The sequence below is a fragment of the Squalius cephalus genome, assembly GCF_949319135.1.
Source record: "Squalius cephalus genome assembly, chromosome: 15".
Classification (NCBI taxonomy): Eukaryota; Metazoa; Chordata; class Actinopteri; order Cypriniformes; family Leuciscidae; genus Squalius; species Squalius cephalus.
The window spans coordinates 20,084,885-20,109,796 of NC_137136.1; the positions used below are offsets into that span (position 1 = coordinate 20,084,885).

A 24,912-nucleotide genomic window follows, 5' to 3' on the forward strand; every position below is an offset into this window, starting at 1 on the left:
AGTGTAGGGAGATATACTATAACGTTTTTTACAGTACAAAAACCATTACGCCTATGGAATGCCAACATGCGTGTGTGTGTGTGTGCGTGTCTCAGGATTTACCTGCATTTTGGGGACAAAATGTCCCCACAAGAACAGTAGCTACAATGTGAAATCGCATCCACATGCACGTAATTTTACACATTTCACAGCAGTTGGAATATTCCTTAGGAATCAGCATATTCCACTAAAACGTGCATTTCGATATTTTCCCTTTCTCTTGCCATTTATTTATTTGTATTTTGCACAATGATTTAATCAATATATTTTCCTTGACTAAAGCAAACAAGAACCCAATGATCTGCAAAATGCTTTTGAGTCTGTATGTTGATTTCTTGATCACTTCTTTTAATGTTTGTAATAAATACAAGTAAATAAACAAACAAATAAATATATCTTTCCTTTATAAAATAAATAAATCTTACCTGACTTACCTGCCAACTGTCTATATTAAATTTAAATGTAATGAATTATTATTATTATTATTATATCTAATATCACCCAGAATAACATTTGTTTGGACATGCACAGCTATAAAATTACACTTATATCCTGAATAACGCGTTTACATGACCAAAAATTCCATCTGTTTACTCAAGTTTTAGAAACCAGAATATTGGCTTAGCCAAATCCATTTATGACAATAGTAATGTAGTAATAATGCATTTACATGATATTTACATAATCGTAATATGGCAATTTTCTGATATCATTCGGAATATGTTTGCAAATTCAGTCATAGCGGGAAAATATATAAACATTCAGAGTAATGTTTCAGTGAAAATGTTAAAATGCGACAAGCTTTAGGGGATAGAAAATATCATTAGCAAAAGAAGTCGACGTAAAGCCCCCACCATAGTAGAAACACAAGCAACATGCTCAACATATTTTTTTTTTTTTTTTGCCTTTGCAGGAGATAAGAGAATCAGGCATCTTGGAGATGATGTTAGTATACCGCACTGCTAATGAATGCAATGTTATCCAGCCTGAGAAAGAGCACTGAGTTCCGCAGAGGGAGGGAGAGAGAGAGAGAGAGAGAGAGACGGAGAGGGGGTGTATGGAGGGAGGGAAGTGAAAATGGCAGGTTGAATGCGACAGATGCCTCAAAATTGGCTTTGAGCGGGTGAGAGTCTATTTCTTATGCTTTCTGTCGTTTAAAAGATCAATAAACAGTCAGTTTGTGTGTGCGTGTGTGTGTGTACGCAGCAACACTCCCGGATGTGGAAAAAATAATCTGAGGTCGAGTATAGAGTGAAAGCATGATGGGTAATCATGCGAAAAGTCTAGTCCCAGTTTTGGACCAAGGGAGGTTTTTTTTTTTTTTTTTTTTTTTGAGAGCCTGCCATTGGTCTAGTCTCGTGTGAACGCTTGGCGTTGCCAAGATATATTCATCATTAAGCAGGCTGTCAAATGACAGTGAACTACGACCTTCAAAGGTTTTCTCGACCGATATTCATGTTCATTTTCTCTCTCCACCTCTTGGAGCAGGGAATGGCTAATGCTGGGTGACAGCTCTTTCATGCAGTAATGTTGGTGAAAAGAGAGCTATATCCAACTCTTGACTGACACACACGGGCAGTCTCCCCCACCCCCTCATATAAGCACACACTAACAACACACACGTACTCTATTAGCTGTTGCGTTGAGATCAAGCAGGATACGTGCACACACAAGTGCAACACCTTGGCGAAAGGAATTACTGAAATGCGACTGTTATGACATCCTACTCAAACACAAACGTGCACAGATAGAAATGGAGAGAGAGAGTGAGAGAGAGAGAGAGAGTTTTGATCAATTGGTCTGCACGCTTCCCTGAGGCAATGGAACGATGAACCGCAGAGCAGAGAAGCACTTAACAGTCCCAGTGCGGAAAATACACACGCAAACATACACACATTCACATTGCTCCATCGTTTAAAGCTGAAGTATTTGTTTTTATATATATATACATTAAAATACATTTACTATTCCATTGTAATGCCAAACGCCTGAGTTTGGGGCGGGGCTATATGTGTGTTCGACCAATAAAACAAAAGAGGTGTGTTCAAGAAGCTTGTTTGAAAACGATAATTTTATCTGTAATTCTGTGTGTTGCCGCTTGTGGCGCAGGATCAATGCATATTGTAACGCTTAAATTTACACCCTTCTCAACACACACAAACAAACAAAATAAAAACATACTAATAATGATAATAATAATAATCATAATGGGGGTTGGCAATAAACTAATTGTTTCATATTCTAACAGTTTAAATCTGGTTAACACCCACTGTCATTTATGTTCATTCACATTCATTTTGCATGGCTACTGCACATTCATTTGGCAACAAAACCTTATGGTACATTTGACTGTTCAAAACATTTCTCGATTTTTTGCTGCTTGGTCTGCGTTGACAAGCTGCCTTGGATGATGTCAGCACCACGGACAGCGCTTCTCATAACGCCGCAGTTTCAATGCAATCTCTTAACCACTAGAGGGCGCTATGAGCGTTTTGTGGACCTGCATAATGTGATGAATCAGGAAAAGAGTCTTGTAAAATAAGAACGTTTAAAGCATTTTAATTTAGTTTTTCCCCACCAAATTTGTCAACATTCTGCAGAAAGGCAGTGAACCAAATCACAGCCAAAACACAACAGTACACAATATTTACACAAGAAATACTCAACACACCTGAACTCAGGCTAATGAATCACTCTATTTCAAAGCATTTTTGTTCATAAGTAAATCCAACTTTAGCATTTGATGATAATATTAACAATAAAACGAACAATTCACAGCTTCCATGATGAGAAATAACAACTTAAGTTCAGTTTTATATCATCTGCAGAATTAAAGGCAATAGTTACAGTTCTCTTATGTGCGCTAATGTGTATGCCTAAGTAAATGAATTGTCAGTTCTGGTGGTGTGTGTGCGATTGTCAAGTGTTCTGCATGAACCCCATTCGATCCGGTGCAGTTTAATATGCTACAATTTCACAACGACGACATTCAGTCTTAAAAAGAGGCCTTTAGCTACAAACAGTTTTTTTTACGTCCTCTTCTCATATAAAAAACTATATCTTGCCTTGCATCATATTTTCTGTTTCTCGTTTATGCATTATCTCAATTAAAAACGAATACTCTAAAAACTTTAGCATGGAGACGCGCTCATGCGCATATGTGTGTGATAGTGTGGGGGTGATGAGGACATGGGCAGGGTCTGGGACGCTGCAGCTGGCCCGTGTGGCCCGTGTGGCCCGTGAGCCCCAGGGTGGAGGGGATGGCTGTGGGGGAACGGAGCTGCAGAACCTGACGATGACAGCTGGTAACCTGCTCCAGAGGTGGGGCTGGAAGCGGAGGTGATTCCCGGAGACGATGTGCTCTGCTGGCCGCTGGTCTTCAGCTGGCCCTGGGGGTTCTGTGTGAGCTGGATGGAGATGTCGCTGGAGATCTCAGAGGCGCTCCGTGCGCGCTGGGGTGGAGGCCAGGTCTCTGGGTGCAGGTACTGGCCACTGTAGTCACTGCCCTCGGAAAGGCGGGGGCGATAGAGAGCCGGGTGAGGCCGAAACATCTCCTCTTCTGCGTAACGCTTCATGAAGAGATACACTGACATCACACCGGCACCCTGAGAGAATATGTGTGTGTGTGAGAGAGAGAGAGAACATAAGATCTGTGTTTAGAACATAAGATCGGTCAGATTTTTTTTTGCACACCAAGGCTGAATAAGAGTTCATATTGTGAAATAAAATAACAATTTTCTATTTGAAAATATTGAATGTAATTTAATTATTTCTGTGATGGCAAAACTGAATTTTCTCCAGTCTTCAGTGTCACATGATCCTTCAGAAATCATTATAATATGCTTATTTGTTGAAAACAGTTGTGCTGCCTAATATTTTTGAGGAAACCGTGATCATTTTTTTCCAGGATGCTTTGATGAATAGAAAGGTCATTAAAAAAGTTATTTGAATTAGATTTTTGTTGTAACAATGTAAAAGTCGTATCTGTCACTATGTGCTCCGGACTTTTGGAGTTATTTAAATAATATTTTAATAATAAAATTTTATACAATTTTATAAAAATACATTTTATAATCTTGTTACTTTTGTTATTAAAGAATATATTCGAAATATATTCGAATATATTCGAAAAAGAAAATATCAGATTTATGTATGTATGTATTTAATTATTTATTTACTTTTAGTATTTGTGGCAAATCAGTAATTAGTAATGGTTTCGCAACTACACTCTTCCTTGAAAAACTTAAAGGTGCACTGTGTAATTTTTAGCGGCATCTAAGGCAAGTTTATTTATATAGCACATTTCATACACTATGGCAATTCAAAGTGCTTTACATAAAGGAATTAAATTAAAGCAAGGAAAATTAAAACAGTTCTAAAAGAAATTAAAAGAGATATTTAGTTACGGTGTTACGGTGGCCGACAGGAAAACATGTCGTCTGAGACGGCAGCCAGTTAAGCGATGAGGTTTCTTTACAAAGATAAATTAAGATATTAGGTTTACTTGATTATTCAGTAAAACGATATGTTATTGCGAATATTATTGTTTAGGGCTACTGTAGAAACATGTCGGCGCAAAAAGGCTATTTCAATGTAAAGGAACCCGCGGTGCCTCATTCTAAGGTAATAAAAACATAACGGTTCATTATGTAAGGTCTTTACACACCACTGAAAACATAGTTATGTTCTTCTAGATATTGCATTTCTGTCAACAGATCCTCCTAAATATTGCACAATGCACCTTTAAAGGTGAATGAAAGAGGAGTGATTTATGATTTTGCAGCCTTTCTAATTTTCTTTCTCACACAAGCTGACAATCTAATGTTTCCTTCAGCGACCATAATACTAAAAGTATCCTGCTGAACCAAGCAGAAAAAAAGTTTGTACTTCAATTTAGCTTAATCCTTGCTTTATGGCACAGAACAGCTGACAGACTGCCTTTGATCTGCAGCTCTCACTGCTCCATCATTCACTTTGTCTTCTTCACAAACTCTGACTTTCATAATCACCTCCCTAATATATGCATTTGAAAAATAAATATCTTAAAACCGTATGTGGATATCATGTGTAGCAATACATAATACATGGTGAAAATCCCTTACATTGACCTCCCTGAGCTCAGGTTACTTAACCTTTACCTATTGCAGTGAGTGAAAACATTGATTAACTGCACCAAATGCAGTATTCAGGTATAGAGTAATGACTAAAATGGAGCGCATCTGAAGATCCAGATTCATAATACATAAAGAGCGCACTATAAGGTCCTGCATCGACTGAGGTGTATGTCAGGGCAGGGTCATGTTAAAAGCATCTGCTTCAACAGCATCAAGTGACATAATTAAACTGTCAAGCTCCTCGGGCCTATGCTCAAGTCATTGGAGCTTTCACAAGAAATATGACTACATCTTGGCTATTCCAGGCCAAAGGGCTTGAATTTGCTTTGAACAAACATAATGACATACAAAAAGCCTGATATTTTGGACTGAAATTTCATCTTCTGACCTCTTTGAGCAGGAATGAGCTGGCAGCAAACGCAAAGGACCAGCCATAGCGGTAGTTGAAGAACTGCTCTGGCTCCCGCGGCCTGTTCATTACTTCATCATTGATACTGGAGATATACAGCACCAACCCCACTACCAGACTCAACCCTGAGAGAAAGAGAGACAATAACAAATGAGAGAAGAAAAATCAACAGAACGCCAAGACCTTGACTGCCATCTCGTGCAAAAACATTCAGTTGAAATGTTAAAGTCACCATGAAATCAAAATTGACACGTCTTATTTTATAGAATATTGCAGTGTTTATTGAATGCTGCAGTGATGATGTTTTTTTAGGCTAACCCAGAAGTTCGCATCACCATGTTTCCCTGGACCAAAAAAAAGAAAAAGAAGATAAACTCTGTGATTAAGAAAAATGTATTATTCTTAAGGGCCTTTCACTCTGAGCACGATTAAGTGAAGCAAATGTACGACGCCATGACGCTCTTGGATTGAAACAATAGATTCCTGGAGCTATTCACACCGGGCGCGATCAATCGTGGCGTAACAAAGTGAGATTTTTTTTTTGACCAATGTGTAAACATTTTTCCCCGTTGCTCAGCGATGAAATGGGCCGTCCAATCAGATTTGAGCATTATATCACATGCCTGGAGCCTCTGCTGTTGCACAAAAGGGTGAGATTGGTGGCACTGTTTTGGAAACCAGTGTAAATACTTTTAAATATAAAAGAAAAGTATTCTGTAAGAGAGAAGAGAATGAATGTTCTTGTTGTCATTGGTGTCTTAGAACAGATTTATTCTCACGTTTACTTCATATTTCATTATACAGAATATCATTCCTATTGATTTTCCACTGAAAACAGCGTACAGAGCACTGTGTGTCTGTTTTCTTCCGGGTGCGTGTGTGTTATGAGTCAGAGAGCGCTCATTTGTTCTAGATCTGTCAATCAGATTATGTGATCATAACTCCTGCCCTTCCGGATGACGATGTCCTGTATACTTCCTCGTTCTGAGTTCTGTACATAAACAACTGAGAGAAACGTTTCTACAGATGAAACATATACGTCAAGGGGATATAGCATATCTTTAAAAAAATTTGAGCCAATCAACAATTTTAAGCATCATTTTTATTTTCAGTGACCCAGAATTAGTAAGGTTTGACTACATTTATTTCAGAAGCATTTTTGATGTAGACCAGTGTTATAAACACAACAAGGCTATGACTGTTTATTTTCTTAATATTTCTCTTGTGGCCCATACATAGTAAAAAAATGAGAAGAGAAGTATTTCGTGTTAAACTAGTTGTTTTTGAAAATGAGGAGTAAGCTAATCTAACATCTTTAATTATCCTATTAGTTATGAAATTATTGCGGGGCAAATTAATTACAATATTAATTTAATAATAAAAGTAGCCTAATCATAATAATAATTTAAGACATTAATTGGAAATGCCAGATCTTCTTGATAAGGTCGATAGCTGATGCTTTTGACGATATCTCTAGCTTTCGGCGATTTACGATATTATTGCCTATCAGCGCAACCCGGCACGTGGGATTATCGCGGGCCCCACTAGGCCACTGTCGAGCTGGCCGAAGAGTTCAAGAAAGGTATGTCTCTCTCTCCTAGTCACTGGCTCGGGCGATCTACTGGATCACGATGCACCTTCTCTTGAGTCTTCGGATCCAGCAGATAGCATTGCTGGCACCATCCAGCCAGGACGAGGCGGATGTGGTTGAAGAGGGCGAAGATATCGCTTGTAGTGAGCCCTCTCAGACTGCCAACCCCGCATACAAGGAGAGGAGTTGCTGGAGGTAATGGCCTGCACCACAACTAGATTGGATCTAGTTTGGGGGTACGTGATTCTCTCGTAGCAGACTCGACGAGTGGTTCCTGTCAGGCCATAACTGTCCCGCTCCAATGAGCCTTCCATTTCTTACCGAACTTCACACTGAGGTAGAGAAGTTGTGGAAGAAGTCATATTCAGCTCGCATCTATCCCTTTCAGCATCCCTTGTTCTTGTCACTATATGGCTAGTGCTGATCGAATCAAGCATGGGTCATAGCAGGTCCTAGAGGAGAGTGTTAGGAGAGTTGAGCTGCCTTCCCCAGGATTCTGGAGTCTTTAAGTAGGATAGCTCCCCAGTGGCTCCCTTTTAGAAGGGGAGCAGTATCGAGGGTTGTACTGTAGCTAGCGCTTATGCATTTATGAGAAAAGCTGTTGAAAGTGTATCGGACCGAGTGCCACAACATCCTTATAGCCAAATCAGCAGTAGGAGACGTGTCCTCACATGATGAGGGAGGAGAGAGAATGAGCGAGAGGGAGATTTAAGGAAAGACTGTAGAAAGCAAGATGGCTGAGAGACATTAAAACAGAGAAAAAGAATATCACTGGGAAAATAAGGGTTATGATCAGGTAAGACCCGCGTTAAAGGGGTGGTATAATGCCCTTTTCACAAGATGTAAAATAAGTCTCTGATGTCCCCAGAGTGTGTATGTGAAGTTTTTAGCTTCACCCACAGATATTTTTATATAGCATGTTAAAGTTGTCACTTTTTGAGGGTGAGCAAAAACGCACCGTTTTTGTGTCTGTCCCTTTAAATGCAAATGAACTGCTGCTACCGGCACAGAGGGCGGAGCTTCAAGAGCTTGTGTCCTTTTACCTCACACAGACATGCACTGGAAATTTCAAAAACCTTTAGCCTTTTATGTTCAAACCAGAGTCAGAAAGATGGAGAGACTCAAGAAGAAGTGACAACATTTCTGAATGGTTAGTTGGTGAATTTATGTAGCTTATGTGTAGTTATCTTCTAGTCATTGATTAGCATATTCTGTCTTGATAATCTATAAATCGCATTCCCGGGGACGGGAACTTTGTAACTTTGCAGATGTTGTTAATGCTCAAACAGCAACATTACACACTAACTAAAGTTAGAAAAGTGAAATCATATTCAACCACCCCTTTAATGTTAGAAAAGCTTTCAAGCGCTGGAGAAAACTATGCTGGAAGGTCGGAAATCGGACGTTGAGGTTGCGTTGTTTCTGTTGCTTGTATATACTCTTTAGTACTGTATGTTCATATTTTGTTCTTTCTTGTCACAAAGCATTATATTGCTTCTCTTTAGCTATGATAAAGAGAAAAGAGACATCCGCTCTTGCATAGCCTGTTTGTGCATTTTGGGGATGGAGCAATAAAAAGAGGGGTGTTTGGGTTGATTTCAAATATCAACAGTGATCGCTTACTGTACCTTTAAATGCAGCTACATGAAAAAAGAGAAATAACAACAACAGTAATAAACAATATAGATAAATAACTGCACTGTGATGAGGTCGTCAGCCTTCCTGTCAGGCACTTAATGCTCACCCTCGACCAACTCAACAGACACACAAGTACTGTACATTCTCCAGGGCTTTGCCCAGCAACTAATGAGAGGACATCAGCTTCATCTAAATAAATCACAGCTCCACGCGCTCCTCGCTGCAGCACAGAGATGCATAGAGGACAGAGGAGATCAAATAAGAGGAGCAGAGCAGTGTGTGTATGTGTGTGAATTTGGATAGAGAATGACAGCAAAACTGTAAAAGGGACAGGTGAGAATGGGTGAGAAAAGCTCAACATGCACAAGCTGAGAAACGCCTGTAATATTTATCGCAACAGCAGAATGACCGACTAGACTCTCTCTCACCCACAACATCCCTGCAAACAACAGCTACATTTCACAGCCGCTCCATCTAACTGCACTACCAGCATGCGTGATCTTTACTTTTTAATGGCTTCTTTCAACTGACGCACTTTTATCAGCCCCGGGCAGTCTGAAATGCACATTACATATTCAGTGGCAGGCTGATAGAGAACACAGAGAAAAGGACAAGTAAAAAGGTGTTTTTCAAGGGCGGTCTGTCAGGAAGTCTGTGGAGGAGAGAGGTGTTTCTGAAAAAGTTGAAGGTCTTTTCTGGCCGTGTGCAAGGTTGAGGCAGAGATGAAGTAAACAACAGCATCATCTGCATACAAATAAGTTCTACATTCAGAGTGGGTTAGGGTTAGGCTCTCGCTGCGGCCTGTTATGGAAGTGCTATTTCATGACCTTACAAGTGGGGTTCAAACCCAAGGTCATGAGGGAAAATGCTTTTTTTTTTTTTTCATTACAAAGTATATAATATGCATAACAATGACGTAAAAGAGAAAAAAATGGGGAAAAAATACTATCAAATAATACTTAGTGCTCGATATTTCAGCACACGAGCAGCACAAACCTGATGATCATGTTCTCTAGCTTGATTTGACAAACATACAAAGAGCATCCTGTGCTTCACTAGACAGTCATGATCAATGTCACAAATTTTGTCACTGTCAGGCAGAACCATTGAAAAGTATTAAAAAGAGCTTGTGACTAAACCTCTTTACTTCATTGGATCCTCATGTCGATAAAACCTTATAACTCCATCCAGCCTCTATTGTGAATGAAGTGCCGCACGCAGTTTGGAGTTTGGACCGTCTCAATGCAAGGGTAGCCTAAATAAAGAACTGGTTCCTTGAATAAGTACAGTGTTTTCTTGACTCAAGAAATACTATAGATAAAGGCTAATGTTTTATGTATTTGAGGACCAGAGAAGAGTGTCTTAGTCAAGAATTTGTTTGTCTTTTTTAAACATTTGTCTTAAATAGTCTGTGCGTAGCACTTCATCTTTAATAACATGAGATTTTGGCCAAATGACAGAAAAAACTGAACGCGCTCATAACTACAATAAACTTTATAACCTGTAAGTTAATGAAAACGTAATGCGATGCACTTACTGCCTCAGATGCGGCCGTTCTAAGATGCGTGTGTCTGAAATTCGCTGGTCAAAAACCTTGTAACTCCATTTGACCTTGATTTTGGTAAAATGTTACTAATATAGTGACACATGTAAGAGTCTGACCATAAAGCCAAATGTTTAATTATTCCCGAATACGATACGAGTTCAGATGGCAGAGCACTGAATAAAATGACTACATAAAACAAAAAGGAAAATTGCCTAGACAAACATATTCGAAAATTCGAACAGTGAAATAATCAACTACCTACAACGAATTAACTACTAGCCCTCTATTTCATCATCAGTTTCATCATTTCATTCATCATTCATCTCTAGCCAGTAGAGCTACATTCTTAAAATCTATTTTCACATTCATCTTAACTGAGGGGGCAGGATAGTCAAATATGTAGTCAGATATGTACTAAATTACATTCTGTAATAATTCTGAAAATTAGAAAATCAGTAAACTCACCTGATTTATAAAAACAATTATTGTTAATAAACAACAGTCATTAAATGTCTCTGATTTCAGCTTTTTATATGTTGACAAGTTCATGAGTCTTCTCTACAGTCTTCTCACTAATGAGCATGTTTTATATTTTATAAACTTGCTGACCTCTGCTGGTGAAGAACTGAATTGCATGTTCAGATATTTGAGGTATTCCACTGATGGCACTATTGACTGATGAGTTTAATCTTCCGATTTACATAATATGGGACACATAAGGCATTTGTGCCTACGTGAACAGATGACTACAGTTTTGTTCAAGAGAAAATAATAGGAGCAAAATATATGTAACAGTGTAGTGACAGCAGTCACGTGACAGGTGGCTTAGTTATATGGCACTCATTTGATAGATTTTTTATTTTACAGAACAACTAATGCAATTCAAATACAGCGTTTCCACCAAAGAATCTTTGGCACTGCATCTACTGGTTCCAGAAACTGATAAATAATAAACAGATGGAGTGATTTCATGCTCAGACACAGGTTTATGATCGGAGAAGACATCATTAATGCACTGCAGATGGTACTGCTACATTCTGATGAGTACAAAACACAAAGTCCTCACATCTAATCCTCCTGAAAAGGATCTGTATTAAATATGTTATGAACTATTTTTAACAGTAAGAGTATTTTAGAAAGAGACGTGATTCAAAAAGAAGGTTCCTCCAGGCTTATTTTGTGATGACATAATTATAGATGGCACAACATCTATCCTAACAGTGTTATAGCTATACTATACTCAATATATATGTATGTCTAAAAACTGAGATATAACTAATACATGCAAGCGTGGCCTAAGAGCAATGTCCACCTTACAAATTGAAAGGTTTCTCGCTACCTGAGAGGATGAAGAAGATTCCAGAAATGAAGGCCAGGATGGTGCGCTGCGGACGAATGTGTCCCACGTTACTGATGATGAAGGCCATGAAGACGAAGAGCAGAGACACCATAGGGAAGGGTGTAGCTGTCCGCACCATCTCTGCCAGAACGAGAAATACATGTGCATGAGAGTTGTGTGTGGAGGTATGGACGTGTTACTTTGACTTGAACTCACGTTCACTCACTGAGGATATTTGCAGTGTTTTCTGTGGTGATTTCAATCTCTGGTTCTGTGAAATACTCAGAGGCGACACATCTACCTTTCTCTGAACCTAAAACAGTGAGACAAAGGATGTAATGAAAGATACATGTATGAAATACAGGAAAGACAGATACATAATGAATAACTGTAGGAATTTAATGAAACAGAGGAGAATAACTATTTCAAACAAAACACTATTTAAAATTTTCAATTTGTATTTTAGATATGAATTAAATATGTTGCTTTAATGGTTCTTTAAACATTTAATGAATTTACAATTATTATGCTTTAATTTTCTTTTTTCTTTACTGTGCAAAAATGATGGAAATAATCATTATCATTTTACTCAGTACAATGATAAATGATTAAATTATAATTATACAATTATTTAATTTAGCAAACAACTGCACAAAGTATGAATAACATATTTTATATACATTTTTTACAAAGTTTGGGGTTGGTAAGATTTTTCAAAGTGTTTGAAAGAAGCATCTTATGCTCGCCAAGACTGTGTTTATTTGATCAAAAATACAGTAATATTGTGAAATACTATTACATTTGAAAATAACTGTTTTCTATTCGTATCTTAAAATGTAAAAAGCTGAATTTTCAGCATCACAACTCCAGTCTTCAGTGTCACATGATCCTTCAGAAATCATTCTTATATGTTGATTTTCTGCTCAAGAAACCTTATGTTATAATATGTTATGTTTTGCAGCTTAATATTTTTTTGTGGAAACCATGAACCATTTTTTTTTTCAGGATTCTTTGATGAATATAAAGTTCAAAATAACAGCATTTATTTGAAATAGAAATCTTTTGTAACATTATAAATGTCTGAACTCAATTTAGTTTTATCAATTTAATGTGTCTAATAAATAAAGCATTTAATTATTTCCAAAACGACCCCAAACTTTTGAAAGGTAGTGTATAAAACTATAAATAGACTAGACATATCAAGAAAAAATATATATATATTGTAAATTTTGCGTCCTTGGCAAAAAAGTTGTATCCAAAAGTACTATAGAAGACCCTAGTGTGTTTGAATATAAAGTAAGTGTGTGTCCACACCTGCTATGAAACACACTCTCCAGAGGCCAGAATGCAAAGCCATCTTGACATCGACAGTTTGGTTCTGCTGCAGTACGATTCCTTCCTCCATCAGTAGCCAATAATCCGTCGCCACGGCAACCCCCACCAACAGCAGTCCGCACGCCCCAAACACTGTGGAGAGCAGAGTCAGAGCCCTGCTGCTGCAAGAGCTCATCTGCACACACACACACACACAATCCAAATCACAGCAAAAACATTAGAGATATGAGCAGCGGGGCACCATCAAATCTAGACACTTCTGCACAGTCTGTTATTCTTCAGGAAGACAGAGAGGAGGAGTGTAAAAGATCATGAGAGACAGTTCCAGTCCCACTGTGGCGGTAATCAGCCAATCGCACAAAAGGTCAAAGTTCACCAGGCTTGACGGGTGGCAGTCATTGAGGCAGAAAGTGAAACATCATTGGCAGTGATTCACATCACACACAAGTGCCTACAGAGTCATGAGTCATAGCTTTACTGTGAGACAGACCTTGTCCGTATGGAGAAAAAAAGCAGATGTAAACACACTGGTCCTGCTCACTAATTCACATTGGCATCCCATGCACTGTGGGAGAACAGAATATGACGAAAGCTGCTATAGATTAGTTCATCCAAAAATCACAGTCCTTTCATTAATTACTCCCCCTCATGACTTTCATTATTCTGTTGAACACAAAAAGAGACATTTTAAAGGATTGTTCTTTTCATGATTTTCTACCGTGAGTTGGACTGAAGCACCATAAATGTATCCATATGACTTGGACTGTAGTCTTCTAAAGCCATACAACAGTTTTTGCAAGGAACAGACAGAAATAAAAGTCATTATTCCATGAAAATCTTCACCCTCCATTAGTGACCGAATAATTGCATCAAGTTAACCAGAGTCAAATCATTCAGACTGGTTTTGTGAAATTGATGATATTCATTAGAGAAACAATCGTTCACATGCTCAATGATTTTCAGAATTCAGCCAGCATTATTTCAGTTTATTTTTAAAATAATCGTGGAATTCCTGGTGAAAAACTACATTACCCGTGATGCTGTACAGACAATTACACCAATCAGAGAGTTGTGTAAGACAGACACTGTTGGATTATAAGATAAAAAACAGTTTCATCTCAAATCGTCTCTTATCCCCATAATTATTTATGTGGCAAAATGCTGTGTAATAAGTGGTATGAATGTACCGTATATGTATGTCTAGTTTGAACCTGCCGCGTTAGCAACTGCTCTCTCCGTGGGAAGCTTTGGGTTTGAAGACCTAATCAAATATTTAGACTCAGATCAATATTTCGTGTTTAATTATTTACTTATGTGGCAAGTAGCCTTGTAATAATAATGTTCATCCAGCCGGTTGATGCAAGACCTGATCACCCTGTCGGGGTTTATTCTGCGATAACAACTGGCTGGATGTACATTATCCATTACTTAACGAAGACTATATTAAAATCTATTTTGTACTGACTATTTAAAAAAAAAATAAAAATATATATATATATGAAAAAAATACTTACGGAACCAGCGCTGCTGATTGAGGGCAGGAACCGTTGCACTCTATTCCTTTAATGATTTAAAACATTGATATTTTAGTATTGTTTATAATTCATATACTATTATATTATTTATTCATATTTTGAATTAGCTTTTATTTTTATATTTTCAGTTTCAATCAATTTTATTTGTCAATTTAGTACTTCAACTGAAACTAATTTTAATAGTCAAGATTTCGAATTCCCTTTCGAGGGAACTCAACGCTGCGTCATAACGTTGACGCTTTGGTGTTCCCCAGAGCGTTATGACTCAGCGTCCCGTTTCCTCTCAGGAAACCAAGGTTATATTCATAACCTAGACATTTTCTTTTAAGTTCTTTAAGTTTAGGGTTTTCATTCATTCATTCAGCTTTATTTCAAATAACGAAAATTATTTGTAATAGTTTTACTTAATCACAACACTGCGTAAAAAAAGGAGAAAGAAAGGTTCAGACTGTAGAGGAGCAGAGGCAGGGCAAGAAAAGACACGAATGAGAGGCCATATATGGGGCAGCTAACTAAAAATGGCAGTATGTAAATGTCAGAGTGTACAGTATGAACTTGTGTTCTCTGTGTGAAATGCGCTGTAAAACTAAGATTAGATCCTCTTTCTGACCATGTGCATCTCTCTGATTCACCCAGAGCTGAGCTCTGATCGATTCTTAATTAATGAGGGATGCGTTTTGTCTCTGTGATGAATGAATGACAGCGCTGACGATAACTTGCAAGGTCTTTTCAAAGGGAAATGTGCCTTTTGCTCTCTGTCATTGAACAATTTCATCCTGTCATTGCTCTATACCTATTTAAAGATTATGATTTGACATGAGATTAATGAAATGAATGCTGTCATTCGGTTACATGATGCATGAGGTTGAAAGAATCACTCTCCTGTCTCCACAGTCACTCAGCTGCTGCTGCAATGGCGACTTTTGTGATGGTTGTTTTTGAAGAGGCTGTATAGAGTGTGTGTGAGAGAGAATGTGTCTGAGTGTGTGTGTGCTTTTTCATGCTGTCATTTCCTGTGTGTCTCTCAGAGCTGGTGATTCAGAGCAGCACCCTGAGCAACAAGAGAGGGAGAAAAAGAGAAAAAGTAAGAGGAAAAAAAGACTCTTGGCTTCCAAATTGAATCGCAGGTGTCTAGACGAGATCGTAGTGCCATCTGTGAAAATCAGAGAGTTTGACCCTTTTGCCGTTCGTCCTGCCGCAAAGAATGACACAAGGCTTAACACTCGCTGTCAACGGATAATGAACCCCAGCAAATGATGGAAAGATTTTGCAATGCAGTGAAAAAAGGCACAGCGAGAACGCTGTGGAGAAAAAGTGCTGGTACTGAGTGCTTTGAAGCAGAAGCAGAGAACAACAATGTCAAACTCCAGCTTGACCATCAACACTGAGAGTTTTTTTTGTTTTTTCTGCCCGCAGCGCTTCTGCCCCCTCAAGGCCGCGTGTACTGATGTAGAAGAGAGGTTACTTCTCCATGACAAAATCAGTCTGTCCAAGTCTGACCTCAAACTCCCCAGTCAGTCACCGCTGACTCTTTATTTTTCTATTTGGACTTTTTTGCATTTTTGTGGGGTCTGATATTGTCCTTTGCTAAATTAAATTGTCCTATACTTCACAATCCTACTGTTGTCACACATTATGTGCACTTAGCAGTTTGCACTAATCAGATGCAGTATGATGTCAATGTGGCATAAGTGCACTTGATCCAAAATATTAAAGGAACAGTTCGCCCAAAAATGAAAATTCTTGTTGCTCCAAACCGGTATGCATTTCTATCTTCTGTGGAACGCATACAACATATATATATTTTTTTAAATGAGTGTTTTTTTCTTTCTTTCCTCTCCATAGATTGAAAGTCCATGAGGACCAGTGTTGTTTTAATAATAATAATAAAAATAAAAATAAAAATAAATATTTTTTGTTTTGGACTTGCGTTTATTGTATTGCAAGAAAAAAGAAGAAAAAAAAGAAAACAGTTGCAACATTCTCCTAATCTTTCGTGTTCCACAGAGGAAAGAAAGTCTACAGGTTTGGAATGACATGAGGTTGAGTAAACAGAATTTTCATTTTTTTTGTGAACTGTCTCTTTAAATCTTTTTGTATGTATTTGTTTAAAGGAACCCTCAGATATTAACCAGATATCTGAACGTATTAAAATAAATAGCCTATAGTGTAAACACCGGACATACAGTAAGGAACGGGGACAGAGAGAAGAGAAAGAGTGCCAAGCCAGATGTAGGCTAATGTATAGAAAGACCTTGGCCCAGTAATGATGGAGTTCCCACCTACATGCCAGAGCGCGCCTCCTGAGGCACTTGACTGAGCCAGTTACACACTCAACTACCTCAGCTACCATTCACTCACCAACACAAAAAAAGCTGCAAATGTTAGTTTCACTGCATGCCAGTCTCTTAAATGACTCTGGAGGTTTACAATTCACAACGGACCACAAACAACTCTCACAAACGTCCTATGACAAATGTTCCGCTCATATTAAGACAACATGCGACGCGCTCACAGACCCTGCTGGGATTCTGTAACACGGTATACGCACTGCCATAAACACATACCCGTTCGTTTACTATAACTTCTATCAATAACACTTGACAAAAGTTAAAACGTGTTTCGACTCAGTCACGCATTAGTTGAGAACAGTAAAGGACAATGAAATCAGACTGTACTCACCCTGCCCGTGCGCGTGGTGCTGACGAGTCTGCAGCGAGCGCGCAGGCACAAGCCTCACACCAGGGGTGCCTGGCAAAATATCCGCGCTCTCTCTCTCTCTCTCTCTCTCTCTCTCTCTCTCTCTCTCTCTCTCTCTCTCTCTCTCTCTCTCTCTCTCTCTCTCTCTCTCGTCTTTCCCTCCCTCTTACGTGCGTATTTCCCTCTGATACCCCGTTATCTTCTCCTCCCTCACATTTTCACGGTTACCCTCCCTGTTTATCCCAGCAAAACGAAAGATAGCGAGGCAACGCAGACAATGTGCGTGTGAATATGTTGTAGGGTCTGGGTTAGTAATGCGCAATGGAAAATGTACTCTTGCATTATGGATGGATAAATGGAAAGATATTTTTCTAGCTTGAAGCTTATGTTTGGTGTTAGTGCTTTTGACAGGGAAAAGACGTTTTGCAAACCATTTATGGTTTACAAATGCACAATATTTGGTATTGGTTTTCGGCGGATATTAGATCATTTTTAGTTTATCGGTATCAATCGATATTTGATACATAAGAGCCAGTCCCAGCTAACAGGGAATATTCTCAGAACTTTAGCTAACGTTGAGGCAAAGTTATGAACAAAAAATCTTCCAGTAACATTAATAAAACATTCGTACATCTGGTCAATCAATGCTCTCAAAAAGTTTGCATACATTTTTTTTAGGCTAAGTCTAATGTTTTTTTAAATGTCACTACTTTTCAGAGAACATTCAGAAATAACATTTTACTTAATGGGACCATAAATGTTAGGAAAAAGTCCTTAGCTGGGTATTGGATATTCAAATTTGTATTCCCCTATCACATTTAGATTACCCATGTTGGCATAAGGCTCACTTTCAATTAATCTTTAAAATTGTGTGTGAATGATTATGGTGTGTCTGTAAAAGTGTCGACCTGCCACATTCCAACACTCTCCTTTATGTAAAGAAGCTTCAGTAAATTAGTTTCAATATGGAGGGAAAGACATTTTAGTCAATAGTGTATTGTGAGAAGACAGGCAGAGAGCAGCATCATTTACAGTAAAAGAGTGAATCAGAAAAGGAGACATAGGACTCATTTTCTCCTTACATTAGCAATTAGTGCAGTTTTCCCTGACAATTTGTCAGAATCCAAAGGGAAGTATATTTGCAGCTTCAGCAGAATCCAAGATTTACCTGCTACTGAATCTTTGTTGGATTTGACAAAAGAAAATGTGCAGCATGTCTTCTGAAACTCTAGATGAGAGACACATGATTACTGGGGTCTTTTTCTCAGAAGAAACATCTGAGAAGCAGCCGACATAAGCAGAAGTCTGTCTGAGAGAAATAATTGAGCATTTTTTATGTTTCTTTTTATCAGCAAACACAAAAAATCAGAAGAATGCACCAATAAGGGCTCACATTTGTCATCATCCATGTTGGACTCAAGCCCAATCTCATCCTTTCTCAGTTTTTCCTCTCATAGTCCCATTATACTTTAGTATACGTATTTTTAGACACGATATCAATAGCATAGTACACTCTGACCTCAAGAAGTGAAAGATGGAAAGAGAGAGACAGAGAGATAGAGATCTACATTATATACAATAATACATGACAAGCAAACACGTCTGAAAGCATTTTATTTCTTTAACACACCTTTTTAAACACTTTTCCGATGCTGGATATCTTCAGTTCAAGAAAAGATGAGATTATAGAACTAAAAAGAAAGTCAGACTGGGGCATTAAAAAAAAGCAGTGACGGAGATGAAGACAGTTACAGTAAGGAGGTTAGGGTAGTTTTTAATAGGCAGGGTATCTAAGGGTATCCTGTTATATCACTCATGCCCACTGGGACGGCACTGAGGGAGCGATGAGTGGAGAGAGGAAGTGTTGAAATTGAGAGACGAGTGTAAAGGTCTGTCATCTCATCAGCACGAACACAGACTCCAGAGACTTGACCAGTGAGACGAGGCCAAACGGGTCACTGATAGAGTGGACAAACACAAAGAAACTGATGGGTTTACTTCATATATTTTATTTTCACACTCTGAAATCACAAAACAACTCAATGCAAAATCATTGTGCAATCTATCTATCTATGCATTTAACTAAATGATTTTTGATACTGAGGTTTAACCGTTTATTGTGATTGAGAACAGCGTAATTACATCAATACATGGGATTTTCACTAATTAGTACATTCATATTTTAAGCACTTTTTAATCTAATGTTTAGTCCCGTTTGCGTAGATGTACTTCGCTACAGAGTTTAGTTCCAAACCCCAAATCAAGCACCGCTGCTAATCGGTTGGGCTCCACAGAAATTCACAGGCAGGTGTGATGTAAATGGAACTATATCTGCAGACATTTACAGTAGATCTCCATTAGCACCCTGGTTTACAAAGTATCCCATTTACATAACCACAAGATCAGCAACTCTGGGATAAAATAAAAGGCTGAGGAAATTTGACCAATGACCAGGCAGTAATCTGTCAATTTTGCCTAGTGACAAATTCCAGGAATAATGGACATGATACTGAAAAAAATTATGTTTTTTTAATTTTAATCCTACCTTTACACATATCATTTCACCTAATCTGTCACTCCTCCTCTCCTAGCATTTTGTCGTCAATGCAATGTTCAAGTTGTATTAGTAGGGCAGTTTGGGCACAGTGTGCAGACTCAGGTCTTTCCAGGTCAGACATCATGAATTGCACTATGCAAGACCAGTTCATGCTGATCTCTGAGACCTCATATTCATATCGTACCAGCTTCAAACAAATAAACACTCAACACCAATGAATTCATCCATAAACTTGAGATTTCAAAAGCTGATTGAGACCAATTTAGCAATATAATAAGTAATATGTATGCACTGTAGATAAATAAAATATTTGGTTGATAACAGTTGGGGCTGCTTTTTCTTGACACTATAGGTTGCAAAACATTATAACGAGATGTCATTTTTATTTTTATTTTATGCTGATGTAAAAATGCTGATGATATGATTTAACATGTTCATAGAAAATTTCTATTTTTTATTCTGAATAAACATTAACATGTATACTTTATAATACACTGCACATACTTTATATAGATATGCATAGATATATGGAATAAATCATAAATATCTAAATTAGCATTTTTGTCATAAAGTCATTTGTTTCAATAACAAGGGAACATGGATCCCAATAACTTATTTTTGTAAAATACTTAGATGATGCAAACATTTAAAATCTGTATCATATTTGGACTGAATTATGATGCATCTACATATACAGTATGCTCTAACATTCATGTCACAAACAAGTAGTTTATATGCTGAGCATTAATACATTTTTTTTTTTGCATCTAGCTGTCATGTGTGTGACTTCTAAATCATAATACTGAGCTTCTATACCAGTTGTCTGATGCTAAAAGGATGACCAGTGTTTGCTCACCTGTCTACACTTATTTGGTTAACTAAACCAAACCAGAGCGAACAGGATCTCACACAAAGACTGAGTTTGATCTGAGATGAAATAATCAGCTTGAAGTGAACTTTAAAACATGGGGGCAATCATGTTCATGCTGGTTTCTATGGTGCAGTCAGTTATAATTAGGTCATGGCAACTACTAGCATTCGAAAGGATATCCAATAAGATCCTATTGTCCAATGAGATAATGGCATGAATGCATGACCCTTAAATAATTCAGACTGATACTCTCAGAGTGGACCGGCTAAATATTATTAATGCTTAGTTTTTTACTGTAAAGATCATTTAAATCAGTGTGGTGTTGTTTCAGAAGGAGATGTTTGGTCTAATTGAGACAGACTCCTATTGTAAGCAAGCTAAAGCCAGATTACACAATGGTTTTTTTTGGTCACTGTAGTTTAAATCATGAACAGGAGCAGAATAAAAGTCACAAGGTGGTTGATGAGGATCGATTAAGGTTTTCTCAGACAGCTGTGAGGGGTGAGGGGGGAAATTCCGGGTTCATGTAGGAGAAGCCTTGGAATTCCTCTTGAGTTATGGCAGCGAGAACATCCGGGTCAGAGGGCGTGAGGACAGAGGGGGCGGATGTGAAAAACTTATCAAAGTTTTCTCCTTTTTTGCCTCCCTGTGAGAATGGCACACGCACAAAAAAAAAATCAGTTGGGTTAAGTTTACATCTATTAAATATCAAGCAGACTGCGTGGATGCTCTTGATGATAGTCTAGCGCTGTGAACTCAGAGCACACATACTTACATACATTCACACAGCATAATAATAACTGCATAGATTAGCATGAGTAATATGGGCAAAGAGCTACAGGCAATAGGGGTCAGGCTTATTTTGCTTCTTCATCTTCATAATAAAAAATAACAATCTTCATAAGAAAAAATAACACTAGTAAATATGAAAGCACACATGCACAGATGCATGCTGAAAATAATAAGGAAGAGCAGGCAGAGCACATTAATAAATATCCAGTTATATGGTTACTGGTTTAAAATAGCTAAAAGAAACTGCCACACACACGCATACTGTACAACCTTTATCTCCCTAAGAAAATGAGGACATAGCACAACATCTATTGTTTCTTATAATTAATGAATTATAATTAATAGTTTAGTCATAGTTACTAAACAAGCAAATTCTATACCCATTTTTTTTTTTGTTAAAAAACTATATAAATGTATGTAATACATAACTATAAATATATAAAATGTAGATATTTCATATAATAATTTATATAATTCTAACTATATATATATTTATGTATTTATTTATAAATTTAGCAAACACTTATCCAAAGCGACTTACAACTGAGGATATATAATTCTTATAATTTGAAAGCCGATAACTGATATATTTGCAGATAAATCTAAATCCAAATTTGTATATCATTTCTGAGAGCCTGATTAAAAAAACAAAAGTCTCACCATTAAAAAGCCATGTCCCAAGCATAAAAGTATAATGTTCTCATTATAATTTTATGTAGCCTATATGACAGACTTGCACTAAAAATGTTTGTGTGATTTGAAGGGATTTCAATCATATTTCAGGCTACTCAAAACCATCATTGCAAACAGTGCGCATCTGCGGTGTCTCAGCTGAAGGAAACTACCCATTATTTATCGGCTTTAAAATATCGGGCAAATTTTTTTATTAGGCCGATAACGATAGCATTAAAAATTAAAAACATATATCGGACGATACAGATGTGGTGGCCGATATATCATGCATCCCTACTATGTATATATATATATATATATATATATATATTAGGGCTGTCAAAAGATTAATCGCGATTAATCGCATCCAAAATAAAAGTTTGTGTTTACATAATATATGTGTGTGTACTGTGTATAATTATTTTGTATGTATAAATACACACACATGCATGTATATATTTAAGAAATATTTGCATACATATACTGTATATATATTTATATAGTTTATATTATATATAAATATCATTTTTTTATATATAAATAACACATTTTTCTTAAATATATACATGCATGTGTGTGTATTTATATATACAAATTTAATTATACACAGTACACACACATATATTATTAAAAACAAACTTTTATTTTGGATGCGATTAATCGCGATTAATCGTTTGACAGCCCTAATATATATATATATATAAACTTAGACTGATACATACATATACATCCATCTTTCCATTTATTTCTGTATTTATTTATGAATAAATCCCCATAAATACTGCCAAAGGGCAGTTTTGATAACCTTAGATAATGAAAATAGAAAATGAGCCCATGTACACATTTGTTTTTCTAACATGGTGGGGAGTTTTGTGGGGTAAACCTGACCCACACACAGAAACATGTGTTGTGATAGGTGATACTGACACTTCTGGGTTTGAAGGGAGGCTGTATCTCCAGTCTCTCCAGCCGGTCCCAGTCTATCCAGCGGAAAAAAGGATGCTCCCGCAGCTCTCTCTCTGCATCCTCTCCTCCACCCAAACGCTTAACAGGGTTCTTGGTGAGGAGCTGGGGGAGAAACAGATGGAGAAAGAAAGAAAAACAGAAATACAGAAAGGATGGAATTACGCTTGTTGTCTAATTTAAGTCACAGTTTTTGGAGGTAATGTTAATATTAAAGATGGAATAGATTGCTCTGTGCATGCACTGTGATCCAAGTATATGTAGGCAACAGAGATGAAAGAACAGGAAGTAGATTACCCCTTTGCAGATGGCCACAGCCTCCCGAGAGAGACTCTTAGGATATGAAACGCTCTGTTCCATGATGGACTGAAACAGCTCCTCCTCATCTATGCCATCAAAAGGAGGCTGATGAAAAGAGCGAGACAGAGGGAGAGGGTGCCGGGGATGAAGATCTATTGAGAAAAGGACAAAATTAAAGCTCAAGGAATAAGAGGATGAACACTTACCTGCCCGGCCAGCATCTCATAAAGGAGGACTCCATATGACCACCAGTCCACTGCTTTACCATACGGCTGATACGCCACAATCTGAAAACAATACAAATCTATTGTACAGGGCTTTTTTAGTCTAGATTTATTCAAATGATAATTAAGAATGCCTTTTGAATTCCAGCTGAATTCTATCATTTGTACTGAGGTAGCAAACAGGATGTAGAATTCTCATTTGAATTAAAATGAGATTCAGTAAAACTAAGTGTAGTATGAATTGCCAACATGCTATCTTGTACAAATTATATGTGGAATTTCTAAAAACATTAGATGATATTAAAATGTGATAACATTTATATTCATATTACATTTTCATATTAATAATATGTAATATCATTAAAATGTGTAATTTATTGAATTTAATAAAATGAAATTACACTACTATTCAAATGTTAGGATTAATAAAAACATTTTTTTTTGGAAAGAAATAATAAAAATTATTCAGCAAGGATGCATTAAATTGATCAAAAGTGATGGTAAAGACATTTATAATGTTACAAAAGATTTATATTTGCTGTTTTGAATGTTCCATTCATCTAAGAAACCTGAAAAAAAATGCATCACGGTTTCCACAAAAATATTAAGCAGCACATCATAGATAAAAATAAGAAATTTTCTTGAGCAGCAAATCAGCATATTAGAATGATTTCTGAAAAATCATGTGACACTGAAGACTGGAGTAATGATGCTGAAAATTCAGCTTTGCCATCACAGAAATAAAATAGATTTTAAAACACTAAAATAGAAATGTTTTTTTTGAAATCATAATAATAAGATCAAATTAATGCAGCGTTGATGAGCATCAGAGTCTTCTTTCAAAAACATTTACAAATCTTAACAACCCCAAACTTTTGAATGGCAGTGTAGGTATTTTATTATTTCGTAATATTAATTTTAATATTACATATTTAATAAATGATACTTCACATAATATTCTTTAAAATGGAGACAAACAACATAAAACATGATGACAAGATGAAAACCTTAAGTAGTTCTTGTCCATTTTGTTCCTCCGTTGTCTGATTGTGTTGAATTTTTTTGAATTGCAATCCAGTAAATTCCACCTACCATCATTACAATTCAAATTCAAATTCAACACCCTGTGGAACGTAACCAATTCAAATCACATTCCAACTGAAAGAGAGCCAAAACATAAATTCAGAATTTTGCCCATCCCTACTAAATGCTTCATAATTTCATAATGTTATATTCTCAAAATCAGATCAATTAGAAATATGCCCCTTGCAGAGTTGCTATTACAGG

At 37.1% G+C, this 24,912-nt stretch overlaps 2 protein-coding genes across 4 annotated transcripts in view; both read right to left on the bottom strand.

The window, feature by feature from the left end:
• Positions 1–2,582: 2,582 nt before the first annotated feature.
• cacng7b (calcium channel, voltage-dependent, gamma subunit 7b) lies at positions 2,583–17,412 on the bottom strand. The gene is made up of 6 exons (XM_079895856.1): positions 17,229–17,412; positions 12,991–13,186; positions 11,903–11,989; positions 11,677–11,817; positions 5,542–5,687; positions 2,583–3,644 (listed from the first exon to the last, which is right to left on the bottom strand). Exons 2-6 carry the CDS (start codon positions 13,184–13,186, stop codon positions 3,171–3,173), a joined length of 1,044 nt encoding a protein of 347 aa, XP_079751982.1. The 5' UTR covers positions 17,229–17,412; the 3' UTR covers positions 2,583–3,170.
• Positions 17,413–20,475: 3,063 nt separating this feature from the next.
• prkcg (protein kinase C, gamma) overlaps positions 20,476–24,912 on the bottom strand; it is a 41,099-nt gene continuing 36,662 nt past the window's right edge. For all 3 annotated transcript variants that reach the window (XM_079894768.1, XM_079894767.1, XM_079894766.1), the window contains exons 14-17: positions 23,608–23,688; positions 23,399–23,506; positions 23,066–23,206; positions 20,476–21,320 (exon numbers count right to left, since the gene is read on the bottom strand). In XM_079894768.1, the coding sequence (XP_079750894.1) occupies positions 21,159–21,320; positions 23,066–23,206; positions 23,399–23,506; positions 23,608–23,688 (492 nt within the window). In that variant the 3' untranslated portion in view covers positions 20,476–21,158. The remainder of the gene's footprint in view (positions 21,321–23,065; positions 23,207–23,398; positions 23,507–23,607; positions 23,689–24,912) is intronic.

What these genes read in the sequence shown, in the direction of transcription:
- cacng7b (XM_079895856.1), bottom strand. Translation starts at nt 13,186, where the DNA reads ATGAGCTCTTGCAGCAGCAGGGCTCTGACTCTGCTCTCCACAGTGTTT. An exon ending in AAACACTGCAAATATCCTCA is followed by an intron (nt 11,818 to 11,902) that starts GTGAGTGAACGT and finishes TCGTTCTGGCAG; the next exon opens with AGATGGTGCGGACAGCTACA. An exon ending in GCTCATTCCTGCTCAAAGAG is followed by an intron (nt 3,645 to 5,541) that starts GTCAGAAGATGA and finishes ATATTCTCTCAG; the next exon opens with GGTGCCGGTGTGATGTCAGT.